At 53.5% G+C, this 22,461-nt stretch overlaps 1 protein-coding gene across 2 annotated transcripts in view; it reads left to right on the top strand.

Annotated features, from left to right (window-relative positions):
- Positions 1–22,461, top strand: part of GRM4 (glutamate metabotropic receptor 4) — a 41,022-nt gene that overhangs the window by 12,771 nt on the left and 5,790 nt on the right. For both annotated transcript variants that reach the window (XM_085210381.1, XM_085210380.1), the window contains 7 exons: positions 1,575–1,791; positions 11,799–11,934; positions 13,159–13,313; positions 13,613–13,753; positions 17,158–17,358; positions 18,309–18,445; positions 18,923–19,858. In XM_085210381.1, the coding sequence (XP_085066507.1) occupies positions 1,575–1,791; positions 11,799–11,934; positions 13,159–13,313; positions 13,613–13,753; positions 17,158–17,358; positions 18,309–18,445; positions 18,923–19,858 (1,923 nt within the window). The remainder of the gene's footprint in view (positions 1–1,574; positions 1,792–11,798; positions 11,935–13,158; positions 13,314–13,612; positions 13,754–17,157; positions 17,359–18,308; positions 18,446–18,922; positions 19,859–22,461) is intronic.

Below are 22,461 nucleotides of genomic sequence, written 5' to 3' on the forward strand. Positions count from 1 at the left end.
TGGGGTGAGCCGGGGGGGTCCTGCTCCACCTGTACCTAGCCATGGAGTTATGGAGCATCATCATTAGAAGGCAGGTACCAAGATCATGCTCCCAGCAAGGTGGCTTGGTCTTATAACATGCACGAGGGTGCCTGCACGCCCTGAACCTCTCCCCATCCCATCCACTCTGAGCTCTCCTCTGCTGCTGCAGACTGGCTCATTGCTTAATGAAGGAGAGGTGGTTGGAGACCAAATGCAGCCTGGAGGCATCCAGCAGCACCCAGGTGCCTGCTGAGCCTGAGGAATCCATGGGGTTCCCTGCAACTCTCCATGGCTCTGATACTGTTTGTTTTCTTGCAAGCTGCAATTGCTGAATTGCTCCTAAATTGAGATGAAGGGTGGAGGGGGAAAGTTTTTTAGAAGCTGCAGATGGTTGCTCTGCATCCGCTTGTCCCTGCATCGTGGGAATGGTTTGGGATCAGTGATGCTTAGGGTTCTTCCATTTGCAAGCACAGTCCGTGGGAATGCAGGAGGGCAGTGGTGGCCCCAGGCAGGGCTGTCACCGCCCCTGCAGTGCTGTGACACAGGCTGCAGCTGGCTGAGCTCCAGCCCCTGCTGTTGTATTGCTGCGGAATTCCAAACCATGTCCTGCTTTTCAGCAGGGCTTGGCTTGCTGAGAGATGCTGAGCTGCCTCTGGAGAGGAGTGTGCTACCTCCAAGGTTATGGGATGCGGGGCCAATGGATGGGGCTGGAGCTGGTTCTGGTACATTTTCAGTAGGGAACTGAGGCTGCTGGGAAGGACCTGGGCTTGATAATTTAATAAGCCTTTTCCATCCTTAAGATAAATTAACATCTGTGGTGTGTTTTGGAGATGTAAAGTGCTGCATAAGTGCTAAGTATTGCATGATCCTCTAGTGCTAAATCATTCTAATGTGCTGTGTGAGGTGCAGGAGCTCTGATTAATTTAAAAGTCTTATTTATGGGTTGGTTGGACAGGGGCTGTCAGGGTGTGCTCATGTTGGTCCCTCATGCAGGAAGCCAGAGGGAGCTCATAGCGTGGTGTCTAGGGCAGGAACAAGGCTTCCTCTTTGTCTCTTCCATGTGGGCCACAAATGGAGCGTCGGAATGCCTTCTGAAGTCTCTGTTGGGCATCTATGAGCCTTGTGTGATCCCTCAGCCTCCTCAGCCTTCTCCAGGTGCCACAGCTGGAGTTTGGCTCTTGTTGGCCCTATGTGGTGCTGGTCCCATTCCTGTGGATGCCCCTGTGCCAGCCGTTGGGGTGCAGGGAGGGTGCGCATCCCAATGTCTATGGGGTCTATCTCACATCTCCTGCACCCAACTGTGGATGGATCGTGGCACCAAAGCCTTTGGGTTACCACCAATACCTAGTGGAATTGGTCACCCCCCGCCCTGCGGTTTCCTCTCCATCAGTTGCTGGTTCTGGGTGTCGTGGAGCACTTTGTGTCCATCTGGAATCCCACCTGTCCTTGATGTCCACCCCGTGTCCTCTACAGCTTTGGGAATGTGGATAAGGTGAGGGCATGAATTTTGCCTCTTTCTCCTGATGCTTTTTTCTTTCCCAACTCCATCCCAGATCCCCCAGATCAGCTACGCCTCCACTGCGCCAGACCTGAGTGACAACAGCCGCTACGACTTCTTCTCCCGCGTCGTCCCATCCGACACCTACCAGGCGCAAGCCATGGTGGACATTGTCAAAGCCCTCAAGTGGAACTACGTCTCCACCCTGGCCTCCGAGGGCAGCTATGGGGAAAGTGGTGTGGAGGCCTTCATCCAGAAATCCAGGGAGGATGGTGAGCAGCTTTCTCCTGGGATGGGGACTTGGAGCAGAAAAAGCAATTGGATAATTTGCAGCTTGTATGGGAGACGGAGGGATGTGTCTGGCTGGGCAGCCTGACCTGAAGCGTGTTTGCAGTGCAAGAGCAGAGATGGATGTCAGTTCAGGGGATGAGCTGGGGGCTTTGGGGCTGCTATGGTTGCTGAGCTGTAAGGACATTATGGGGGCGATGTCTTCAGCTGGCCGTGTCCTGGCTGTGCGTCCCAGGGTGATGTGCTGCCAGCTCCCCAGTGCCGGTGGTACGGATGGGAGCAGCCGTCTGTCTGCAGGGCAGGGTGGCTGCTGCCAGCTCCTTTCAGAAAGCATCCTGAAATCCCATTCCCTGAACATGAGGAGACCTCAAATCTGCTGGGTCGTTGGCTGCCAAGTAAGTGCAAACCGATCCAACCCCCTCCCTCCGCACGGAGCTGGGCGCCTTCCAGAAGAAAAGACTTTTACAAATAGTCTCAGGTTTTAACAGAAAATAAAGTTGGCACTGGTGCACACTTCACCCAATTTTAGTGGAATTATCCTTGAGGGCAGGTGCTTTAACTTGTCTATAGGCTTTGGACAGGCAGAAAGTCTGCGCTCAGCAAAACTCTTTGCGAGGATTTGTCAGGAGCCAGAAAGCGTTTTGCTGACGGGAGCACGGGGGTGCTTAGGAGGGATTAACAGCCTCGGGAGTGCTGGAAAAGCTCGTGGGTATCGTATGGATGCTGAGCACTCACTGGGGACTGGCTGAGAGGGGCAGGGACCCCCGGGTATCACTGCTGTGGGTATTATCACAGTGAGCATCAGTGCGGGCAATGGCTCCATGCGCCTCCTTGAGCCATCCTGAGAAACCACACTGGGAGCACTGGGGCCAATCCTCACCCCCAGTCACTTCACCTCTGCAGCATTGCACACACAGGGTGAGCTGGGAGCTGAGGAGTGTTTTCTGAGGCAGTTAAAACCCTGCAGAGAGCAGGCTGCTGCCTATTACTGGCTTAACTGTGTTTGAATGGCACATTAAGTTCTGGCAAAATCGGTGGGACACCAGCCTATCTGGAGCTAGTCAAACTGTGTTATGGCCTTATAAATGGATAAAGGGAATAAAAACTTCTAGGTGACGAGCTCCTAATCAAAGCCCTATAAATAGGAACAGCGTTAATTCTGTCTCTCGCGCACGCCGTGGCGCTGGGAACCGGCTGTGCTTTTAATATGCAGAGAAGCCCATCTGGGGATTCAACCTGGAAACTGCTCTTCAGGATTTCGACTTGAAAAGCAGAATATTTCCATGGTTCTGTGGTGCTGCAGGAGGAGTGTGTGAGGGTGTTTCGGAGCTGGTGGATGCAGTGACTTGAGGCTGTGTGTGGGGCTGCGCACACCCCGTGGTGGGGATGTGGCGGAGCGGTGCTGGGGTGCTCACTGTGCTGTGTGTGCAGAAACCAAGCATGAGTGCAGGCTGCTGCAGGGGCTGCATGGGGCTGGGGGCGTGAAAGTTGGGCATGCGTGGTACCCAGGGGCTGCAGAGGTGGGGAACAGGGAGAATGATGCTCGTGATGCTGCAAGAGATGCATGGGGCTGAGGGTGGTACCCAGGGCCTACTGAGCTGGGGACCAGAGAGAATGATGCCTGTGATGCTGCAGGAGGTGCATGGGGGAGTACCCAGGGGCTGCAGAACTGGGGGACGTGGGAGAATGATGCTTGTGATGGAGGGGGATGATGCTCAGCAGTGAGCCAAGGGCTGTGTTTGTGGCTCTGTTAACAGCTTAGCTGTTGGCTCTACTGGGGCTTGTAAGTGCTAACTGCAGCCCCATCTGCCTAGGGCTGATGGGAATAAAGTGAAAGCTACTATTCTGAGAATGAGGGGTATATTGCATGAAATTAAGTGTGGTTTGCCACCCAAAATGGAGAGTTTCCTGGCTTGCATTGGGGTGGCAGGTTCTGCTGAGGTGCCTGTGTCCTGTGGCAGGGGAAGGATTGATGAGTCTGCTGGGTGACGTGGAGAGGTGGCATAGAATTGCATGGCCCAAGGATGCTCTGCCAGCTCAGCAGCCCTCTGTGGGTCTGGGTGTGGGGTGGATGGAGCCAGGAGGACTGGGCACTATTCAAGGCCTCCCTGACACACCAGTAAGGAGTGGTGCTGGGAGTGGTGGTCTCACTGCAGCCCTCCTGGTTGGAGGTACCTGTGGCTGATGCACACTGCTATACCCAGATGGTTAATGATATGATGGCGTAATTGCAGTATAAACGAGTGTACACGGAGCCGAAATGCACGCGTATTAATCTGGGGCTGAGGCAGTCCTGTAATTTGTGTATCCACATAACCCAACGATTATGTGCATTAGTGATAATTTAGTTATCAAAAAGCATAATTCCACTGTAATTGCAGTAGAACGGCGGCATAAGTGCAGCCCGTGCCTTATCAGCAGTAACGCCGCTCCCCTGCTCGCTTCCTTACCAGCGCCGTCGTACATCAAACCCAGCAGCGACGCGCAGCCGCTGCCACTCTGCTGCCAGCATGGGGTCTGGGCTACTTCGTGAGCATCTCCCAGTGGGGCGTCCTCAGCGTTTCCTCACTCCTGTTGGAATGAGAACATGCTTCTTCTTTTCTTTCTTTTTTTTTTTTGTCTTTTCCCCTTCCCGCTTCCTCTTCCTTTTCCTTTTCCCTTTTCCCTTTTCCTTTTTCCCTTTTCCCTTCCCCCTTTTGCTTCCCCTTCCCCATCCCCTTCCCCTTTCTTTTTCCCCTTTTCCATTTCTCTTTCCCCTTTCCTTTTTCTGTTTCTCTTTCTCTTTCCCCTTTTCCTTTTTTCTCTTTTCTTTTCCTGCCCCTCCCCCTCTCCATCCCCCTTTCCCTTCTCTGCTCCTTTTCCCTCTCCCTTCCCCCTTTCCCTTCTCCTTCTCCTTCTTCCCATTCCCCTTTTCCATTTCTCTTTCTTTTTCCCTTTCCCTTTTTCCTTTTCTCTTTCCTTTCCCCTTTCCCCTTTTCCTTTTCCCTCTTCTCTTCCCTTTCCTTCTTCCCTCGCCCTTCCCTTCTCTCCCCCTCCCTTCCCCCCTCCTTCCCCTTTCCCTTTCTCTTTTCCCTTTTCCATTTCTCTTTCACTCTTCCTTTTGTCCTTTTCACTTTTCCTTTCCCCTTTCCCTTACCCTTTTTCCTTTTTCCTCTTCTCCTTCCCCTTCCCCTTCCTCTTCACTTTTTTAATTTGCAAACTCCACCAGCCTCATGCTCTGCGTTGCCCACTGCAATGTTTGAGGAAGAGCCAGGTTGCGCTCTTGTGTCCCCTATAAATTCAGATGGCTCTGCTGTCACCAAATGCCGTTACACCAGCACTGGGAGCGGGCGAAGGATCCTTCCTCTCCTTTTACAGCCTGTTCTTCTATGTCTGGCTCTCATTTGCACTCCTCCAGCACCATAAAGCAGCCGACAATTTAATTCTGCTTTAAGGTGTCTGCAGACTGTCAGGGTGATGTAGCAGGGCTGCTGCAGGGCTGAGGATCTGGCCCTGGCCGCCGTTTGTCACGCAGCAGGACTGCGGGGTGCAACGCCTGGGGACACAGCAGTGCCTCCCCACAGCCCCTGCTCACCCCCCTCTGCACGCTCCTCCAGAACATCGCCGCGCTTCATTTCTCATGCCAAGCCTGAGCGTTCCGAGTCGGTTTTTATTTCCATCAGGCAATAATGCTCATTGCTGTAGTTAGCAGTTAGCATTCAAGCTGTTTGCTTTCTGATGCATTAGCAACTTGACCTTCAGTTTCGATTGCGAGCGAATCCTTGTGCTAAACCCGCTGCAGCACCGCGGTCACGGCACAAACCAACCCCTCACCAATGGGCTGGGAAGGAAGGAATTCACCCCAGGGCAATGTGTGCTGCTGAGTGACCCACAGAGAACCACCCTGCAGCTGCGGACTGCAGCCTGACCCTGCAGAGCCATTAGGTTTTATATACTGCAATTACTCCTCGGCCCCGGGGGGCTGCACCGATGGCTGGACAGCCATCATTCATCAGCGTGGAGGTTTCTCAGGTGCTGGCATTGCAAAGGCTGTGTTTCATTCAGGCACTTTTCAGCATTTGAAACGCATTCTCTTATTCCACCAGAGCACCCTGCAAAGACAGGGGGTGTTACGTGTGTTTGCATCCAGGTTGGCCCCAAGGCCAGCAGTGGGCCGTGCCAACCCACGGTGTCACTTCGAGGGGATGGAGCTGCCTGCCGTCCCCTGGCTCTGTGTGCTGACACCTCTGGTGTCGTTCGAGATCTTGGAGATGAAGGATGAGATTTATGCTTATGTAATGGAACTGGTTGGTGCACAGCGTGTTGTGCCACGCGTCATAATGTGTCGCACTCTGTTTTGTGAAGAGGGCAATATTTCTAGGCAAATGCAAGGCTCCTCAGTCATGTGCCTGGATCAATTTCACACTGTCATTTCCCCCCTCTCTTGTTTTATCCTTCGCTGAGTTTTCTATATTTTTAGTTAAGAGCCTGATACATATTTGTGATGCATTTGTTCATTACCATGTGACATCCATGGCTGTCGTTCTGCTTTGCGCTGAGCTCATTACTTTTGGCTGATGCATCAGAATGTCACCCCCAAAAGGGGCTCTGACACTCACAGCTGAGCAGGGTGTTTGGGAAACACCAAACGTGAGCTGCTCCCAAGTCTTAGGGTGCAGGCGGACACCGGGTACCACTGACAATGGGTTTGGTGCATATGGCTCACCATGGGTATCTGCTGACTCCGAGAAGCTCCCTGTGCTGTGCCCTGTGGGTGGGATGCCCTTACATCTCTCATCATCTTCTACCCAGGGACCAAAACCCTGGCTGTACCCACCCAGCAGCACAGCCCATTGGATGCCCTGCTCACAGTTGGGTCCCAGCATCTTCCTGCTGCTGCAGACACAAAGGGCATGGGATGGGGACAGGGAGCTCCAGAGGCCCTGGGAGCATGCTTGTGACACCAAGGCTCTAGTGCCATCACTGCTTTGTGTTTCCAAATTCTTGCAGGCTCTTGCAGTATTTCCTGGGCTTTTTTCTCCATTCCCTCCCCTTCTTCTTTCTCTTTTCTTTCTACTCAAGCCAATGTTGTGTGTCACAATGCAGCCAGGAGACTGCTCTGAATGGCCTCCTGCCTCAGTTTCCCCACCTAACCTCGCTGTCCTCAAGCTGTTTGCTGGTGGGTGCCAGAACCCCCAAACCCTCCAACTCCCTTCAGACCCAGGGCTTGGGTAGCGTGTGTGCCTGCAATCTGCCTGTAAATAAGGCTGACCTTGTCTCTTTCCTCTGGTCCTGGTTACACATCTGGCTGGAAAGCAGGGGAAGGAGAGTGGCAGGACAAAGAGGAGCTGATAGCTGTGGTCCCACCCAGCGCTGGTTGGGAGCTGGCTCTGGGCTTTGCGGGCAGCCCACATGGCTTGTTAATATTTCTAGCACACACTGGCTCCTGTCCCATTCCCAATGGGGTGACACGCGGTGGGGCATTGTCCTCAATGTGGTCTCAGGGGGACTGTGAGGGGAGGAGCAGAGCAGGGTGTGTAACAGGTGGTCCTTTTGTGGGGATGGTACCCATCAGTAACCCCAGGCTTTGAGGCTGTGCCCTGTCTTGCTGCCCAGAAGCACTGAACCCCACAGTGCCATCACTGTGCAGCATCCCTGGGCTCCAGGCTGGAGCGAAGGGAAAAGTTGCTTTTTTCCCATTCTTTTCTCTGCTGCAAATTTATTAATTACTGATTTAGCCCCAGCAATGCGGACGGTTGAAAAGCAAGCACAAATTGCTCAGATCCATAACGTCTGATGAGATTTCAAAGCACTGAAGAGTGGCAATTGAACGCATTCCAAGGCCAAGGCAGGCAGTGAGTGCCAGCTGCCTCCTGTGATGGAGGCTCGATGTGATGCAGAGCATTTGGGGGGTCTGGGATCCCACTGGTCTGGTGGAACTGGACTGGAAGAGCTGCCTCTGCCCCCTGCTTTCCATCTCCAGGAGGAATGGGCAGAGATGCCTGTCTTGCAATGAAGTGCATTGAGATTTGCTGCACATGGGGATGCATCAGGGCTGGTTTGAGGTGACAAAGTGGGACAGTGTCCCCAGGTTTGCCCATGAAGAAGGTAGAGAAGATGCTTTGGCAGCAGTGGGACTGGGAGCTGTGGGGTAACACAGTCCTCTCTGGGCGTTGCTCTTGATGAGGCTGTTGAGTAGTGAAGGAGTGATTAGAGCTGCTGCAGTGAGGAGTGGGGTGTCTCATCCTGCATGCCCAAAGCCGTCCTCACTGCCAGGAGCTTTGCCTCTATGAGAGAGTGAGCTGTGCCCCTAACAGCTCCTCCAACACATCAGCTCCTGGAGGCTTGGAAGTGATGTGAACAACGAACACTAGGGCAGCTGCTGCAGCAACCGACTTGCCAATTAAACCTCTGGGCCTGGAGACTTCATCTAATTGGCCTCCTTTAGGGAAAGGAGGTGGGAAATGGCTGTGTGGGAGGTGGGTGCTCTCTGTTGGTCCATGCCAAGAGATGGTGGCAGTGAGTGACCCGGTGGCAACTTGGGCTGCTGGGAGACGGAGCAGCCAGAGGTGCCCAGCTTTGGCCTCCTGCCCCAGCTTGGCTATGGGTTTGCAACATCCCTGCACGTCCCTGTGCCAAGCAAGCACGGGGCTGCTGCTCCTCATGCCAAGCCATTTACAACATACCCCACAGCCTTGCTGTGTGTGCTCCGATGCCCCCGCAGAGCCCTGGGAGTACTCCCAGCCCGGAGGGGTCCACACACACCTCTGTTTGCAGCACAGCTGAGTCAGCCCCCGCATTTCTCCAACCCAACGCGTTTGCACAGTGCTTTGCAGCTCTGCAGGGAGCCCGGGCAAAGCGTTCCCTGATTGATGGTGTATGTTAGCGACAGCAAAAGCTTATTATCTACCTGCAATCAAGAGGGCACTTGAGCGCTGCGCTTCCTGGAGCAGCTGTGCTCCCACCGAGCCCTTAATGGTGGAGATTAAACCCTGACCTGTGTTTGACAACACGTGTTAACCCCACTGTAATGAGGAGAGTCCCCGGGAGAGAGGCCAATGGGAGGTGACACCGTGGGAAGGGGGACATGGCCACGCGCTGAGTGTTTTGCTGCATATTTCCCCCTCTGATGCTGTGGGTCTGGGCTGTCCCAGCTGGGAGCTGCAGCTCTGCGTGCAGGAGTGCTGGCCCAGTTTATGGCAAGTGTGCAGCTGGACCCATGCTGCATGTTGGAGGCTTCTTGCTGCAAATGCTCTGCACCCTTTGGTGCTGCCTGTCAGCAATGACAGGATGCAGCATTGCAATCAAGCATCCTTACGTCGGGTATCTCCCGGTTGCTTGTGGGCTTCTCCAGTCTCCTGCTCCTCTTTGGCTCTCCCTCAAAACTGGGGGAGGAGAGGTGTTCCCAGAGCTCAGCTCCTGCCCCCTCCCCAGCCATAGGGCCTCACAGGCAGGGCGCAACACTGCGCTGCTGAAGGAGGGAGAGCAGCCACTGCATCCGCCTCCTCCCCTGCTCCTTTGCCATAAAGGAGTGTTTTGACTAAATGGATTTTTGCATGGAGACAGCAGGAGCATCGTGGCAAATCCCCTCCCTACAGCAGTGTGAGGGGGGAGCGGGTGCTATGAATAATGCAGGCACTAAAAGCTGGGGCTGCTGAGCACTGAGATGCTCACGGCTCTGCCCTGCCCCAGCCTCCCCCACTGCCATTGGCCTCTTTTTCCAGACCATTAATTAAAGAGAAAAAAAAAATGTAATTGGTGTTGCCAGCGTTTGCATAATGGGTGGAGGAGGACTCTGGGGCTTTCACCTGGGCCGCTTCTGTGTTGCTATTTTGGAGTACAGAGAGCCCCAATTAGCTTTAATAAACTGGAAGCGGTTGCCGACACTGCTGTCTGTCCTTAGGGCAGTTTTCCAGCCTTGCTAGAGTTCCCTCCTTGCTTTTCTCACCTGCTGTCCTGGCTGCATCCCACTCCGGTGCCCTGCACACTCCAGCCGCTGCAGTAATAAATTCCTCATTATGCCCTAATTGGCCGTATCCTTTTTTTGTTATCTTCCTCGTTAGTGTGATTTAACAGAGCTGCTGCGTAACTCAGCCACTTCTGAATTGCCATTGATTTCATCTCCTTTCCTATTTATTTATGGGCTCATCTCTTGTGCCACCTCCTCATCCCGTGCATGCAAGCAGCAAGCCCTTGCTGGTGGCAACGTTTGTCCCCTTATTTTTCTGGTGTTGCTCAAAGCAGATAAATGAAGAATGAATACGTGGGAAGAACCTAATGCAGACCCCTCACTGCCGCCCTGGTGAAATCCCAAAGCTGGATTTGCTGCAGCGTGCTGGGAAGGGGTTGGTGCTGCAGATGCTGAGTGCAGACTTGGACCCTCGTGTCCCTGTGCTGCCCACCTGCGTGCAGGAGCAGGATGTGCACTGCTGGGAGCGTCGCAGTGTCACAGTGCTGTGCTGGCCTCAGCACTGTCACACAAGTGTCTGCGCTCCCGCTTGACCGCACCGGGCTCTTGGAAGGCTCTGGTGTTTGCAAACTACTGCTTTGGTTGGAATTTCTCCTTCTATTGCTATGGAAACTGTAATTAAGCTGCACTGGCTCCCTAGGCACAGCCACCATCCCCGGGCAGTGACGTGTCTGTCCCGCTGGCACTGCCGGCTGCTGCCCGCCGAGCTGTCCGGGAATCTGTTTATCCAACTCCCTCCTCTCCATCCATCTGGCTCCCCAGATGGGAAACAAGCAGCAAATTGGCCCAGTTTCTTCTTACTGGAGGAAAAAAATAAAATGAAACTCTCAGCGGTTTGGGTGCATTGGGAATGCAGTGAGCAGAGCCCCGGCCCAATTGGATCAGCCCCTCTCTGCCAGCGGGCTGCAAAGGACATCGTTTTGCTGGAGGGACTGAATCCTCCCATCCCAGGGGCTCCTGTCCTCCTCCTGCCCCTCCCCAGTGCTGTAATCCGGGGAATCTCAACCCTCTGCTAATTGCTATGACCTTTGCTTGAGCAGGGATCTTCTAGTGGCAGGTGACTATCAGCTGTGTCATTTGCTATGCAAATCGACACCATCAATTACATCCTGAAGGTCCTGCAATCTTTAATTTTCTCTCTCATCTCTCTCTCTTTATTGGCATCTGTGGTAATGCTGGAGCAGGAGGGCCTTGGCTTTTTGGAGCTGGGAACCCGGCAGCTACATGCAGGGATGTGTCCAGCCGCCAGCTTCTCCTTGTCTCTTTTAATTTTAATTAGCTGCTTCTGCACACGCCCCGTGGCTGGCTGGGGGATTGGCCTGGGAGGTTCTCCCCAGCCTAGAAGGAGAAACCAGGGGGTCTTTGGGTGTGGAGCTGCAGGGAAGGGAATGAATCCCTTTGTGTGGCTGTGCTGCTAATCCAGAGCCAAAGGGCTCTGCCAGGGCTGTGTCCCATTAATGACTCTTCCTAAATTCTGTATTTGATCATTGGATGAGCAGAGCCCTTTGCAAAAAGCCAGCACTGGTGCTTGAAGTGATGGCTCTGCATGGGAACGGTGGCAGTTTGAAAATCCTGAGCCTCTGGATAGGGAGTTCTTGCCCATTGGGGATGGGGTGTGATGTGGTGTGGATTGAAATGGTGGGAAGCAGGGGTGAGCTGCTGAGATGCTGGGTGAGAGGGAAGGATGCACTGAAGGCTGCAGAGGAGAGGAAGGGTACTGGGGAGGGCTCATGTCCCCATAATGGGGACTGTGCTCCCCAGGCTGATCCCCAGGCTTGGTGCAGCCAGTGCGGGACAGCCTCCAAATGTGGGACCTCCCATGGGGTGGCCCTGGGTGGGTTTGGGGAACATCAGCTCCTGTTGGCGCAGCTGGGTGAGCGCATGGGGCCACAGGGGATGGCAGGATGGCACAGGGAGGAGCCCCTCACTGTGGTGCAGGTGGGCTGGGGAGTCCCATGTCTGCGCATCGCAGGGCTGTGGGATGGGGCTGCCCCCATGGGGTGGGACTGGGGGGGTCTCACTGCCGGGCTGTCTGTGCTGCAGGCGGTGTGTGCGTGGCCCAATCCGTCAAGATCCCACGGGAGCCCAAGCCTGGAGAGTTCGACAAAATCATCCGCCGCCTCCTGGAGACTTCCCACGCACGGGCGGTCATCATCTTCGCTAACGAGGACGATATCAGGTGCAGAGGGGCTGGGAGGTGGGCGAGGATGTGCTGCAGAGTGGGACAGATATGTGTGCAACACGGAGGGGATGCACCTTGCAGTGTGGCATGGATCTGTCAGGGCTGACTTCCAGCCGGCCGCCTGGCTGCTTTCTGCCATTGAACTGCAGCAACACAGAGCTCAACAGAGAGAAATCTGCATTCTGCTGGCTGTGTAAAACTTCAGCCCCACCAGTGCAGATTCTGGAGACCCCTCCTCGCTGCCCACCGGCTCTGCAGCCATGCCTGGAGCTGATGAGCAGCTCCACAAATGCAGTGACATCTTGCAGCTCTTAGAATCACAGAATTGCTTGAGTTGGAAGGGACCCTTAAAGACCACCTAGTCCAGCTCCCCTGCAATGAGCAGGGGCATCTGCAGCTAGATCTTGCTCAGAGCCTGTTCGTGTTTATGGAACTCTTGTTGATGATGGAGCAGAGTGATTCACATGGAGCTGCCCTTGATTTCCTAAGTATCTAATTTATTAATCAGCAAACATTATGTAAATGTGGGTAAACTGCGATTTTAAATCAGTTTACATCAGATGTGCAAATGCTCCGAGTTTCTTCCTTCCTTCCTTAATAGAAATGTCTGCAAACGTGACATTTACGTGGCTGTGTGTTGAGAAACAAGGGATTTACCTTGCTGTGCAAATGGCAAGCCCCATTAACTGGAGTTTGCAAGCATTTACCCATCCAAATAGGATTATATTGGGTGAAAAGTGGTTTCCACACACCAGCTTTCATGTGGCAGAGCATGGCTTTAACCAGGGCATGGCACAGCCCTCATCCAGGCCCTGGCAGTGCTGGATGGCTGTCTCCCATTCTCAGACATGCTGATCAGAGCTGGGAGCACACAAGCTCTCCAGTGCTGCCGAATTCATTCCTGCTGCAGCATAACCTAATTTTTTTTTTTTTTTTTTTAAGCTTAATGTTGGGTAATTAAGGGGGAAATTCAATTACCAGTCAGCAAATATGCAAATTGGGAGAAGCAGCCTGTGCCCAGGCTGGAGAGGATGGAGGGTGTTGGAGTGGAGCAGCATAGTTTGCTCTCCTGTACCCAGTGTGCGTGGTGCTGATGGAGTGTTGGGAATGGGAGATGCAAAAGGGTCTGAGCCTCGCTCCCATGCCATGCTGCTGTCTCTTTGGGATGGGCACGGAGCTGCATCCCAATGCTGAGCAGCACCCGTTGCTTTTTCTCTGCAGAAGAGTGCTGGAAGCGGCCAAGAGGGCAAACCAGACAGGGCACTTCATCTGGATGGGCTCGGACAGTTGGGGCTCCAAGATCTCTCCTGTGCTGCACCTGGAGGAAGTGGCTGAGGGCTCTGTCACCATCCTGCCCAAGCGTGTGTCTGTCAAAGGTAAGAAGCTGTGCTCAGTGGTTCGCCGTCTCCTCGTTAGCTGTCCTCCTGATGGCATCCATCAACCACGAGGTTTGTGCTAAGGCAGGCTTTGCATTTCCCAGAGCATTGCCCCCAGGTGTGTTTCCCATCTCACCTCCTTGCTTTGCTTGGGTGGCCGCTGGGATGAAACCGCCTGCAGTCTTACTCTTCCCAATTGCTCCCAAAACATTTCCCTCTGCTTGGTGGCTTTGGGGCCATGTTGAGCACCTCCCTGCCAGCCCAGGGGCTCACCCCTCTGTCCCCTCTTCCCTGGGCAGGTTTCGATCGCTACTTCTCCAGCAGGACACTGGACAACAACCGCCGCAACATCTGGTTTGCTGAATTTTGGGAGGAAAACTTCCACTGCAAGCTGAGCCGACACGCGCTGAAGAAGGGCAGCAGCATCAAGAAGTGCACCAGTAAGGAGCACGGGGATGCTGCGGGGTCATGTGGGGTCTGTGGGGATGTGAAGATGATGCCCAGGGTGGACATTAGAAGCTTTTTGCTTGCTTTCTCTTTATGACCTCTCAGCTCATCCATGTCCTTGTTGCTCAGGAGCTGCCAGCCCAGCTCAAGGAGCTGCGTGGCAATTGGTGCCCTGTGAGTGGTGGGCTCGGTTCTAAGTGGGTTTTTGGGACTAAGCAAAAAGACCGTGTGGGAATGATGCTCCAGAAATGCTCTTGACCATCCTCATGTGCTGTGTGTGACCTAGGAAATGCATGGAATGTGTTTGTGTGTGCTCGGTCCTGGTCCCAGGGCTGCTCACTGCCTCACACAATCTGTGTGCTTCTCCCTTCCCTCAGCCCCATCATCTGCAGGCACCACATCACCCAGATTTGGGGCTAAATTCTGCATTAGTGTTCAGACACCTGCCTTTTTCTCACCTTGGCAGAAGCACTGCTGTCCTGTGAAAGACACGAAGCCATTGGTGCCCCCTTATAACCCTTGCTCCTATCTCACCTGAGCAGGCCCCAGACAAGGCACTGCTGGCAGAAAAATGCATCTGATTGTAGTGTCAGTAGTGTGGCAGGAGGTGAGCACCCCAGGGTACATGCTGTTGTGCTGTTTGCCCTTGTCTCCTTGCAGGCTGCTTTGCTGATGCACCCTTGTGCTGCTGCAGGCAGGGAATGGAGCATCCTTGGGTGCTTTGACCCCAGCAGAGCTCAGTTCCAGGTTCCTGACCTTCTCCTTAAACCCCACAGGGTGTTTTTAGCCACTTCCAGCTCAAGCGGGCTTGTAGGGATTAATGCAGCAAACAAGGCAAACAGGGGATCTGTCTTGCTGACAGCGCTGCTGCCGAGGTGATGCTTGGAGGCTCAAGAAGGTGACATGTTTACTGAGAGATGGGAGAGATTTACTGCCTGCCTGGCACCGGCTGAAGACAGATAACAGCCTGGCGGCTGGAAGGCTGCAGCTGGCAGGACGTGAGGACACAGGCACGTCCCCGCATCCTTGGGAGGGACATTGGTGCCTGGTGCCATGGGTGACAGACCTGGCCTTGCCTGTGCAGTTTGATCACAAAGGGGCTGTTTTTGTATTTATTTTTTTTTTAAATCTCCTTTCACAGCTGTGGGGACAGTGTTTGCATATCCTCACCCTTGAAAGTGTTTCCCAAAGGATCTGATCTGCAGACGCCTCTCCTGGAAGGGCTTTTTGGAACTGCAGCTTCTCCAAGCAGCCTAATGCCTGTTGTGTGGGCTGAGTTTGCTAAGCTGGATGGACAGCAAGAAAACATGCTCATGTCCACACTCTTGGGTATCCGAGAGCCCCTGACTTTTATGGATTGCATAGGGAATGCCCAGTACTGAGAGAATGCACGAGGAGGTCTTGCAAAGCACTGATGTCTTCATCTTCTTAGTAATGGAGCATTTAAGCAAGCGATATTTCAGGGCCAAGATATTAGTGAAGGCAGCTGAAACCATGACATGGCAAATGTCCTAGGGACTGTCTTTAAATTATCTGAATTTGTCAGGAAATAAATTATCTCCTGAACATTTGCTTGGCAGATGAACAGAGGGGAAAAAACGAAGGGCCTGAAGTAAATAACCAGCCCATGCAGTGCTGCGCACTCAGCTTTGCAAGGCTGATGCACCCATTTGGGGTGGTTTTGCAGAAGGAGTTGTACGGACTTTCCCCATCAGCTTCTGGTGTGGGAGGAGCCCAAACTGTGCAGAGAAATGGCAACTTCTCTTTGCTTTTGCATCCCCAAACCAGGCTGGAAGGTGCCCGCCACCAAGCAGGACAACCTACAGTCCTCCAATTCTTCTCCCAGTTTTGTTCCTCTCCAGTCTGTCTCTAGTATGGCATTGTTTTTTTGTGGCACCCACTGACTGTTCTCCAGCACAGCCTCAACAGGACCAGCGGGGAAGGATTTGCCCTATTTGTTTTCAGTGAGATGAAAAAATGCTCCTGCAAATGGGGCAGAGATGGATGATACCTCTGCTTTCCTTAAACCCCACAGCTTCTCCAAACTGACTCTGTGCTGAAGTCTCTGGTGGGCTCATGAAGCCCAAAGGTGTGGGTTTGTTTTGCTCCTACCAAATGCTGGTGTCAGTGATGTACTCAGAATTACTACTGATCTGAAATCGTCCTCCACTGGAGGAGAAAGGCCCTTGGAGAGGTGCCCGCAGAGGCCCCTCACGCACTTGAAAATTAATTATCAGCCCTTTAGAACAATGCACGACCCTGCTGTTATAATCAGCGAGGTCACATCCCTTTTGCAGCCCCAATCGACAGAGAGATTCATGGAGATTTATTGTCTCCGCATCGGGAGCGCGACATCATGAACCTCAGCATCCTGCTCCGCATCGTCTCCTCTCAGCATCAGCCCAATTCCCACTGCGATGGGTGGGCTCTCGGGGGCACCGGTGGGGCTGGGACACCCCCAGGGTCTCAGCGCCCGAGTGCAGTCTGTTACAGCCTTGCTTTAATGGGTAATTATCTTGACAAGATAGAGTGGCTTGTCTGCGTGCTGAGATGAATGTGGGGAGAGGCCCTACGTTGAGGGAGAAGATTAATAGCCCTTGTCAATAACGTGGAAGAAAGGATAACTTGACGGGTTTCGCATGAGTAATCCCCACGTAGTCCAAAAGCATTTTTATAACTTTGAAGAATGGGCTATAAATCCCTCTCCTTGATATCATCTTTTCTTGTTGGTCAGTTCGCTATCAATTTGCCTTAGTGTGCTGTCAGCTGCACCTTCGTGTCTGGGGTGGTTCGTTCCCATCCCAGCACGGGGACATGGGAATATCATCCTTTCCACTTCATGGAACCAGAGTGAGTTCTGGGTGCCCTCGGATGGAATGCTTGTGTCTCTTTGGAGGATGAGGACTGTGCCTTTTGCTGGCAGGGAAGCTCTCCTTCCATCTGCCCAAGGTCAGGGCTCCCTGGTGCAGCATCACCTCATGGGAGATGCTTTCTTAGCTGTAATTAACAGCATGTTACATCGATCGATGTCTTCTGTTAAATGATGAACACGTTTCCAGTCCTATTAAGGGTGGTTATGACAGGAGAGGCAGGCAGCTGTTTCTGGCAATTAGTGGGTCCTTGCAGCATCCTGCAAACGGGGCTGGCAGGGGAGGCTGCAGAGTCAGCGAGGTGTGGGGCTGCTGGGGGGAACGCGAGGGGCACAGGGGGATGGGAGGACTGGGAATGTGACAGAGGACACGCAGTGTTGATGGAGGGCGCCTGGATGGCCCCTTGGTGCCAATGGTGGAGAGGGTGAGGATGGGATGGAAAACACAGCTCAGCCCTGTGTCCTGCCCAGGGATGTGGGCTCTCAGCTGCACGGCCCATGAGCAGCACTGCTTTTGTGTGTCTGCAGACCGGGAGCGGATTGGCCAGGACTCTTCATACGAGCAGGAGGGCAAGGTGCAGTTCGTCATCGACGCCGTCTACGCCATGGGACACGCTCTGCACAACATGCACAAGAACCTGTGCCCCGGCAAGGTGGGGCTGTGCCCCAAGATGGACCCGGTGGACGGTGTGGAGCTGCTCAAGTACATCCGCAACGTCAACTTCTCAGGTCTGGGGCTCTGGGGAGCCAGTCCTGCTTGCTGGGTGTCCTCTGCTATGGGTGACACAGCACCCACAACTTGCTGCCTTGCATCGCTGCTGGCAGAGGTCCCACAGCATCATGCTGCTGTGCCCTTGTCTGTCCTCAGATCTCTGGAAACGCATCTTTTCCTCTGCTCCACCTCTTTAATAAACATTTTCTGTCTTGTCCTCCTGATTGTTTCTATTTATCTCCTCTCTGTGATCTCCTCTGCAGTGTCTCCTATTTATTTTTCCCTCTTGCTTGGTTTTTCTCTTCCCTCCTTTTATTAGTGTTTATCAGTTGACTTAACATTAAAACTATTTTTCACTCCTTCTTAAAAGAAGGGGTAATATGGCCACTGTAACAGCACTCCTTACATGGTACCACCAATGAATTCCAGCTCTTGGTGGGATTGCTGAGCTGATCTGTGGCTCCCCATATGGCCCTTGCACCAGCTCAGGCTCAGGAATGATTTTGTTTCCTTCCCCCTTTTCCCCCCGTCCCTTCCCCCTTTTCCCCCCGTCCCTTCCCCCTTTTCCCCCCCCGTCCTTCCCCCTTTTCCCCCCCCATCCCTTCCCCCTTTTCCCCCCCCGTCCCTTCCCCCTTTTCTCCCCCCGTCCCTTCCCCCTTTTCTCCCCCGTCCCTTCCCCCTTTTCTCCCCCTGTCCCTTCCCCCTTTTCTCCCTTTTCTCCTTCTCCCTTCTCTCTTTTCCCTCTTTTCTCCTCCTTTCTTTCTCCCTTTTCTCCTATTTTCCTTTTTTCTTTCATTCCTTTTTTTTTTCCTAAGCACTTTTTCCACATAGAGCCCAGGCTGGCACTGTCCTGGCTGCTTGCAGCAAGTATCCCATGCTAGGTGAAACACCAAACCCTTGGATGCCATCACTCATGGCACTCTGTGCTGCTGGGAGCTCTGGGTGCTGAGCCGTCCCTCTCCTGTAGGCATTGCTGGGACTCCAGTGACCTTCAATGAGAATGGAGATGCACCAGGACGTTACGACATCTACCAATACCAGATCAGGAACTCCACTCCTGAGTACAAAGTCATCGGGCACTGGACCGACCACCTCCACCTGAAGGTAAGGCAGGGGATTGTCATGCAGCACCTGAGACTCCAGGCACACATGGATGCAAAGTCAGGCTGCCAAAGCTGTGGTTTGGAAAACTGGAGAAGGGGAGGCTCTGGGGAGACCTCATTGTGGCTTTCCAGTACCTGAAGGGAGCTTATGAACAAGAGGCAGACCGACATTTCACATGGTCTGATAGTGATAGGACAAGTAGGGAATGGTTTTAAATGAAAAGAAGATGATTCAGGTTAGATGTTAGGAGGATTTTCTTTACTCAGAAGGTGGTTAGACCCTGGCGCAGGGTGTCCAGAGAGGCTGTGGTGCTCTATTCCTGGAGGTGCCCAAAGTCATGGATGGGGCAGCCTGACCTGCTGCAGGGCAACCAGCCCATGGCAGGGGTTGGAACTAGATGGGCTTTAGGGACCCTTCCAACCCAACCATTCTATGATGCGACATGACCAGTGGGCCTGGTGCCATCTCGCCCCACAGGTGGAGAACATGCTGTGGCCAGGGGGTGGGAGCCAGCTCCCCAGCTCCATCTGCAGCCTGCCCTGCAAACCTGGCGAGAGAAAGAAGCTGGTGAAAGGCATCCCCTGCTGCTGGCACTGCGAGCGCTGCGATGGCTACCAGTACCAACTGGATGAGTTCCACTGCAAGCGGTGCCACTTCAACGAGCGGCCCAATGAGAACCACACCAGCTGCACCCCCATCCCCATTATCAAGTTGGAGTGGAGCTCCCCGTGGGCTGTGGTACCCGTCTTCATTGCCATCGTGGGCATCATCGCCACCCTCTTCGTCGTGGTCACCTTCGTGCGCTACAACGATACGCCCATCGTCAAGGCGTCGGGGCGGGAGCTCAGCTACGTCCTGCTGACGGGCATCTTCCTCTGCTATGCCACCACCTTCCTCATGATCGCCGAGCCTGATCTGAGCACGTGCTCCTTGCGACGCATCTTCCTCGGGCTCGGCATGAGCATCAGCTACGCCGCGCTGCTCACCAAAACCAACCGCATCTACCGCATCTTCGAGCAGGGCAAGAAGTCGGTGAGTGCCCCGCGGTTCATCAGCCCCGCTTCCCAGCTGGTCATCACCTTCAGCCTCATCTCGCTGCAGCTCGTGGGCGTCTGCATCTGGTTCATCGTGGACCCGTCCCACTCTGTCATTGACTACGAGGACCAGCGGACTACAAACCCCCACTTTGCTCGGGGCATCCTCAAATGTGACATTTCGGACCTCTCCCTCATCTGTTTGCTTGGGTACAGCATGCTTCTCATGGTCACCTGCACTGTGTATGCTATTAAGACCCGCGGGGTCCCGGAGACCTTTAACGAAGCCAAACCCATCGGGTTCACCATGTACACTACTTGCATTGTGTGGTTAGCCTTCATCCCTATATTTTTTGGGACGTCGCAGTCAGCAGAGAAGGTAAGGGAGGTGGAGGGGAGCAGTGTGGCTGGTGGACCTGTGGGCTGCCAGGAAGGGGTTGAGCAAGGAGGGATGCTTTCTCATGAGCAATAGAATATCTTAAGTTGGAAGGGACCCATAAGGACGTGGTCTTGCTGGCTTGGATATCGTAGTAGGAAGCACTGATTTGAAACCTCTTACTCCACTTGGGAGGTTTTTTTTTGTGATTTTCCTCATTCTTCCCTTCCTTTCTTTCTTGTGTCATTTCCCCTCCCCCCTTTTTCTGCACACTGTAGTCCCCGTTGCTCCTCTTCAACAAGGCTGGTGGGGGCTGTCTGCTGCTGGGTGGGGAGGATGGGCCCATGGGGCAGCTGGGGACTGGGCAGGTCCAGGCCCAGTGCCATGAGCACCAAGGAAAAGCAGCCCTGACCACTACCTGTCTTTTCTCCTGTGCCAAATCAATGCTCTCTGAAATCCCCCAGAGCTGGGAACAGCTGGAGATGAGGGAAGGGAGGAGCAGAACCCCTCAGCACTTCAGTGGGACACACGGCACCTTGCGCCTTCTCACTCGATTACCGCCTTGCTGCGCTTTTAATTAACACCCATTTGTTTGACAACACGATGCTGACAGCAAATTCCTCAGCGTGGCTGCGAATCACACAAGCTGTGATGGGACGTGTGGCCCCGCTGGAGCTCTGAGTGCCACTTTGCAGCACTGTGCATGGGGACAGGATGGGCAGTATGAACAGTGGGTCTGCTGAAACCCACCACCCCATATGCCTGCCTCCCTCCCTGTGCTGGGGGCAGAGCGTGCTCTACCAGCCTGGATGAAACCCATGCTCAAGTGAGAACAAAGGAAAAAATCTCATGAATGAGAAAAAATCCCCTTTGCCTGCCAGACAGAATGGGAATCGCGTTTGTGTTACATGCGAGCAGCTCACGCCTGCCAGCCCTGCGCTGCCTGCAACAAATAAACCTCGCTGCTGCTATTCCCTACAAATCCCTGGCATCAACATCCCGAGGGTGACTGCCACTCGGATTCCCCTTCTGGATCCGTCACAATTAGGGTAATTATCCCCTGAGTGTGTCCCCATTGATGCCGAGCTGCTGAAGCAGTGCATTTTGGAAGCACGTATTACAAGAGGGCTGGAGTTGGCTTGCTGCAGATCTTTTGCTGTGGGCGCTGGGCTTTGCACGTGTCCTGGAATGCTGGCTCTGCTCAGAGCACCTGAGTTTGTACTCACACCTTAAGCTTTGCCTCAGCTAAAAAATCCCTTACCAAGCCATCCTGCTCTGGCTAGAGGAGTGAAGGAGAATTAGAGGAAATAAATGGAGCCTCTCGCAGCATTTCCATTTTGATGAGATGGCAGGGGAGATACTAACAAGAAAGCAGGTTTTTAAAGAAATTATTGCAAAACAAAAGCTCCCTTAAAGCTGCCTTAATGTGCTCGGCATACTGTGGGTAATAAAGATGGAAATGATAATGATTGTAGATTATGCGCAAGGTTGCTCACCTCTTCACTGCAGCTTGTCATGGGATAATTTAGGGCTGCCGAAAGCTGGCTGTCAAGTAGCAATTCGACAATAGGCTGTGCCTCACTTCGGGGGCTTGTAACGTGCAGGGCTTCTCTGTTATTAGGCTGCTAACAAGCTGATTAGAGGCGGAAAAAGTGATGTTCCCAACTCCCCTTGGATGTGGCTCTCTTTCTCGATGCCTGTCGCTGCCGAGCTGTCCCAGGAGGGTTTGGCTCAGTATGAGGATGTGCTGCTGCAGGTGCCTTTGTGGAACATCCCTGGGGCATGGGGTGGCTGCAGGGAGAGGAGCAGTCAGACGGATCGAGTTGGGTGCTGCTTGGTGCTGCTGGCCTCAATGCTTCCACTTTGGTTTGTGGTTTGAGGGAGAAAAAGGTTCAAAAATGTCACTGTGCAGCCTGCACCGTGGGGTGAAAGCTGTGGGTGTTTGTGTGGGCACTGCCCTGCAGCGGTGTTGGCGTTGCATGGGGTGCTCTGTGGGGTGCCCTCAGATCCCCATAGGAAGGGCCACCCTCTCCTTTGCCTCTGTGCTGCCTGCACTCATCTCCATTGCTGTCCCTGCAGAGCACAGGATGGGTTTTGCTGGAGTTTTTGGGATGCTGTGGGGCAACCTCCCAGCAGTGCCCAGCCCGTCTACCACAACCCCAAATGCGGATGAAAATCCCCATTTTCCTTTCATTTCTCTTTGCCTCGTGCCTACAACTTTGCATGGAGGTGGCATATTATTACAACAAGTCCCCCAAGCCTTTGCTCAAAAGAACCTCTTATCCCCACCGATCCCAGTGGATTATAGAAATAGCAAGAACAGAGGATCTAAAGAAAGAGACAATTTCCTGTGCTGATAAGGCAGCAGCTGAACAGCGGTGTCATTGTCTGGTGCTCTGTTTATCACATTTGCTTTCAGCAAGGGAAAAAGAGAGAGAGAGGATGAATAAGGAGTGTCCAGCAGTTTGCTTAGTGCTGCTGGAGAAGGGATAAGTGGGATTTTCCTTCCCCAGCACCCACTGCAGGGGCTGAGATTGATGCTGCTTGCACAGCTTGCTTGGCCTCTTGCAATGTGTGATTATTGCCAGATGATGCTGAACGTGGGT

This window comes from Meleagris gallopavo, chromosome 28 (genome assembly GCF_905368555.1).
Source record: "Meleagris gallopavo chromosome 28, MGAL_WU_HG_1.1, whole genome shotgun sequence".
Classification (NCBI taxonomy): domain Eukaryota; kingdom Metazoa; phylum Chordata; class Aves; order Galliformes; family Phasianidae; genus Meleagris; species Meleagris gallopavo.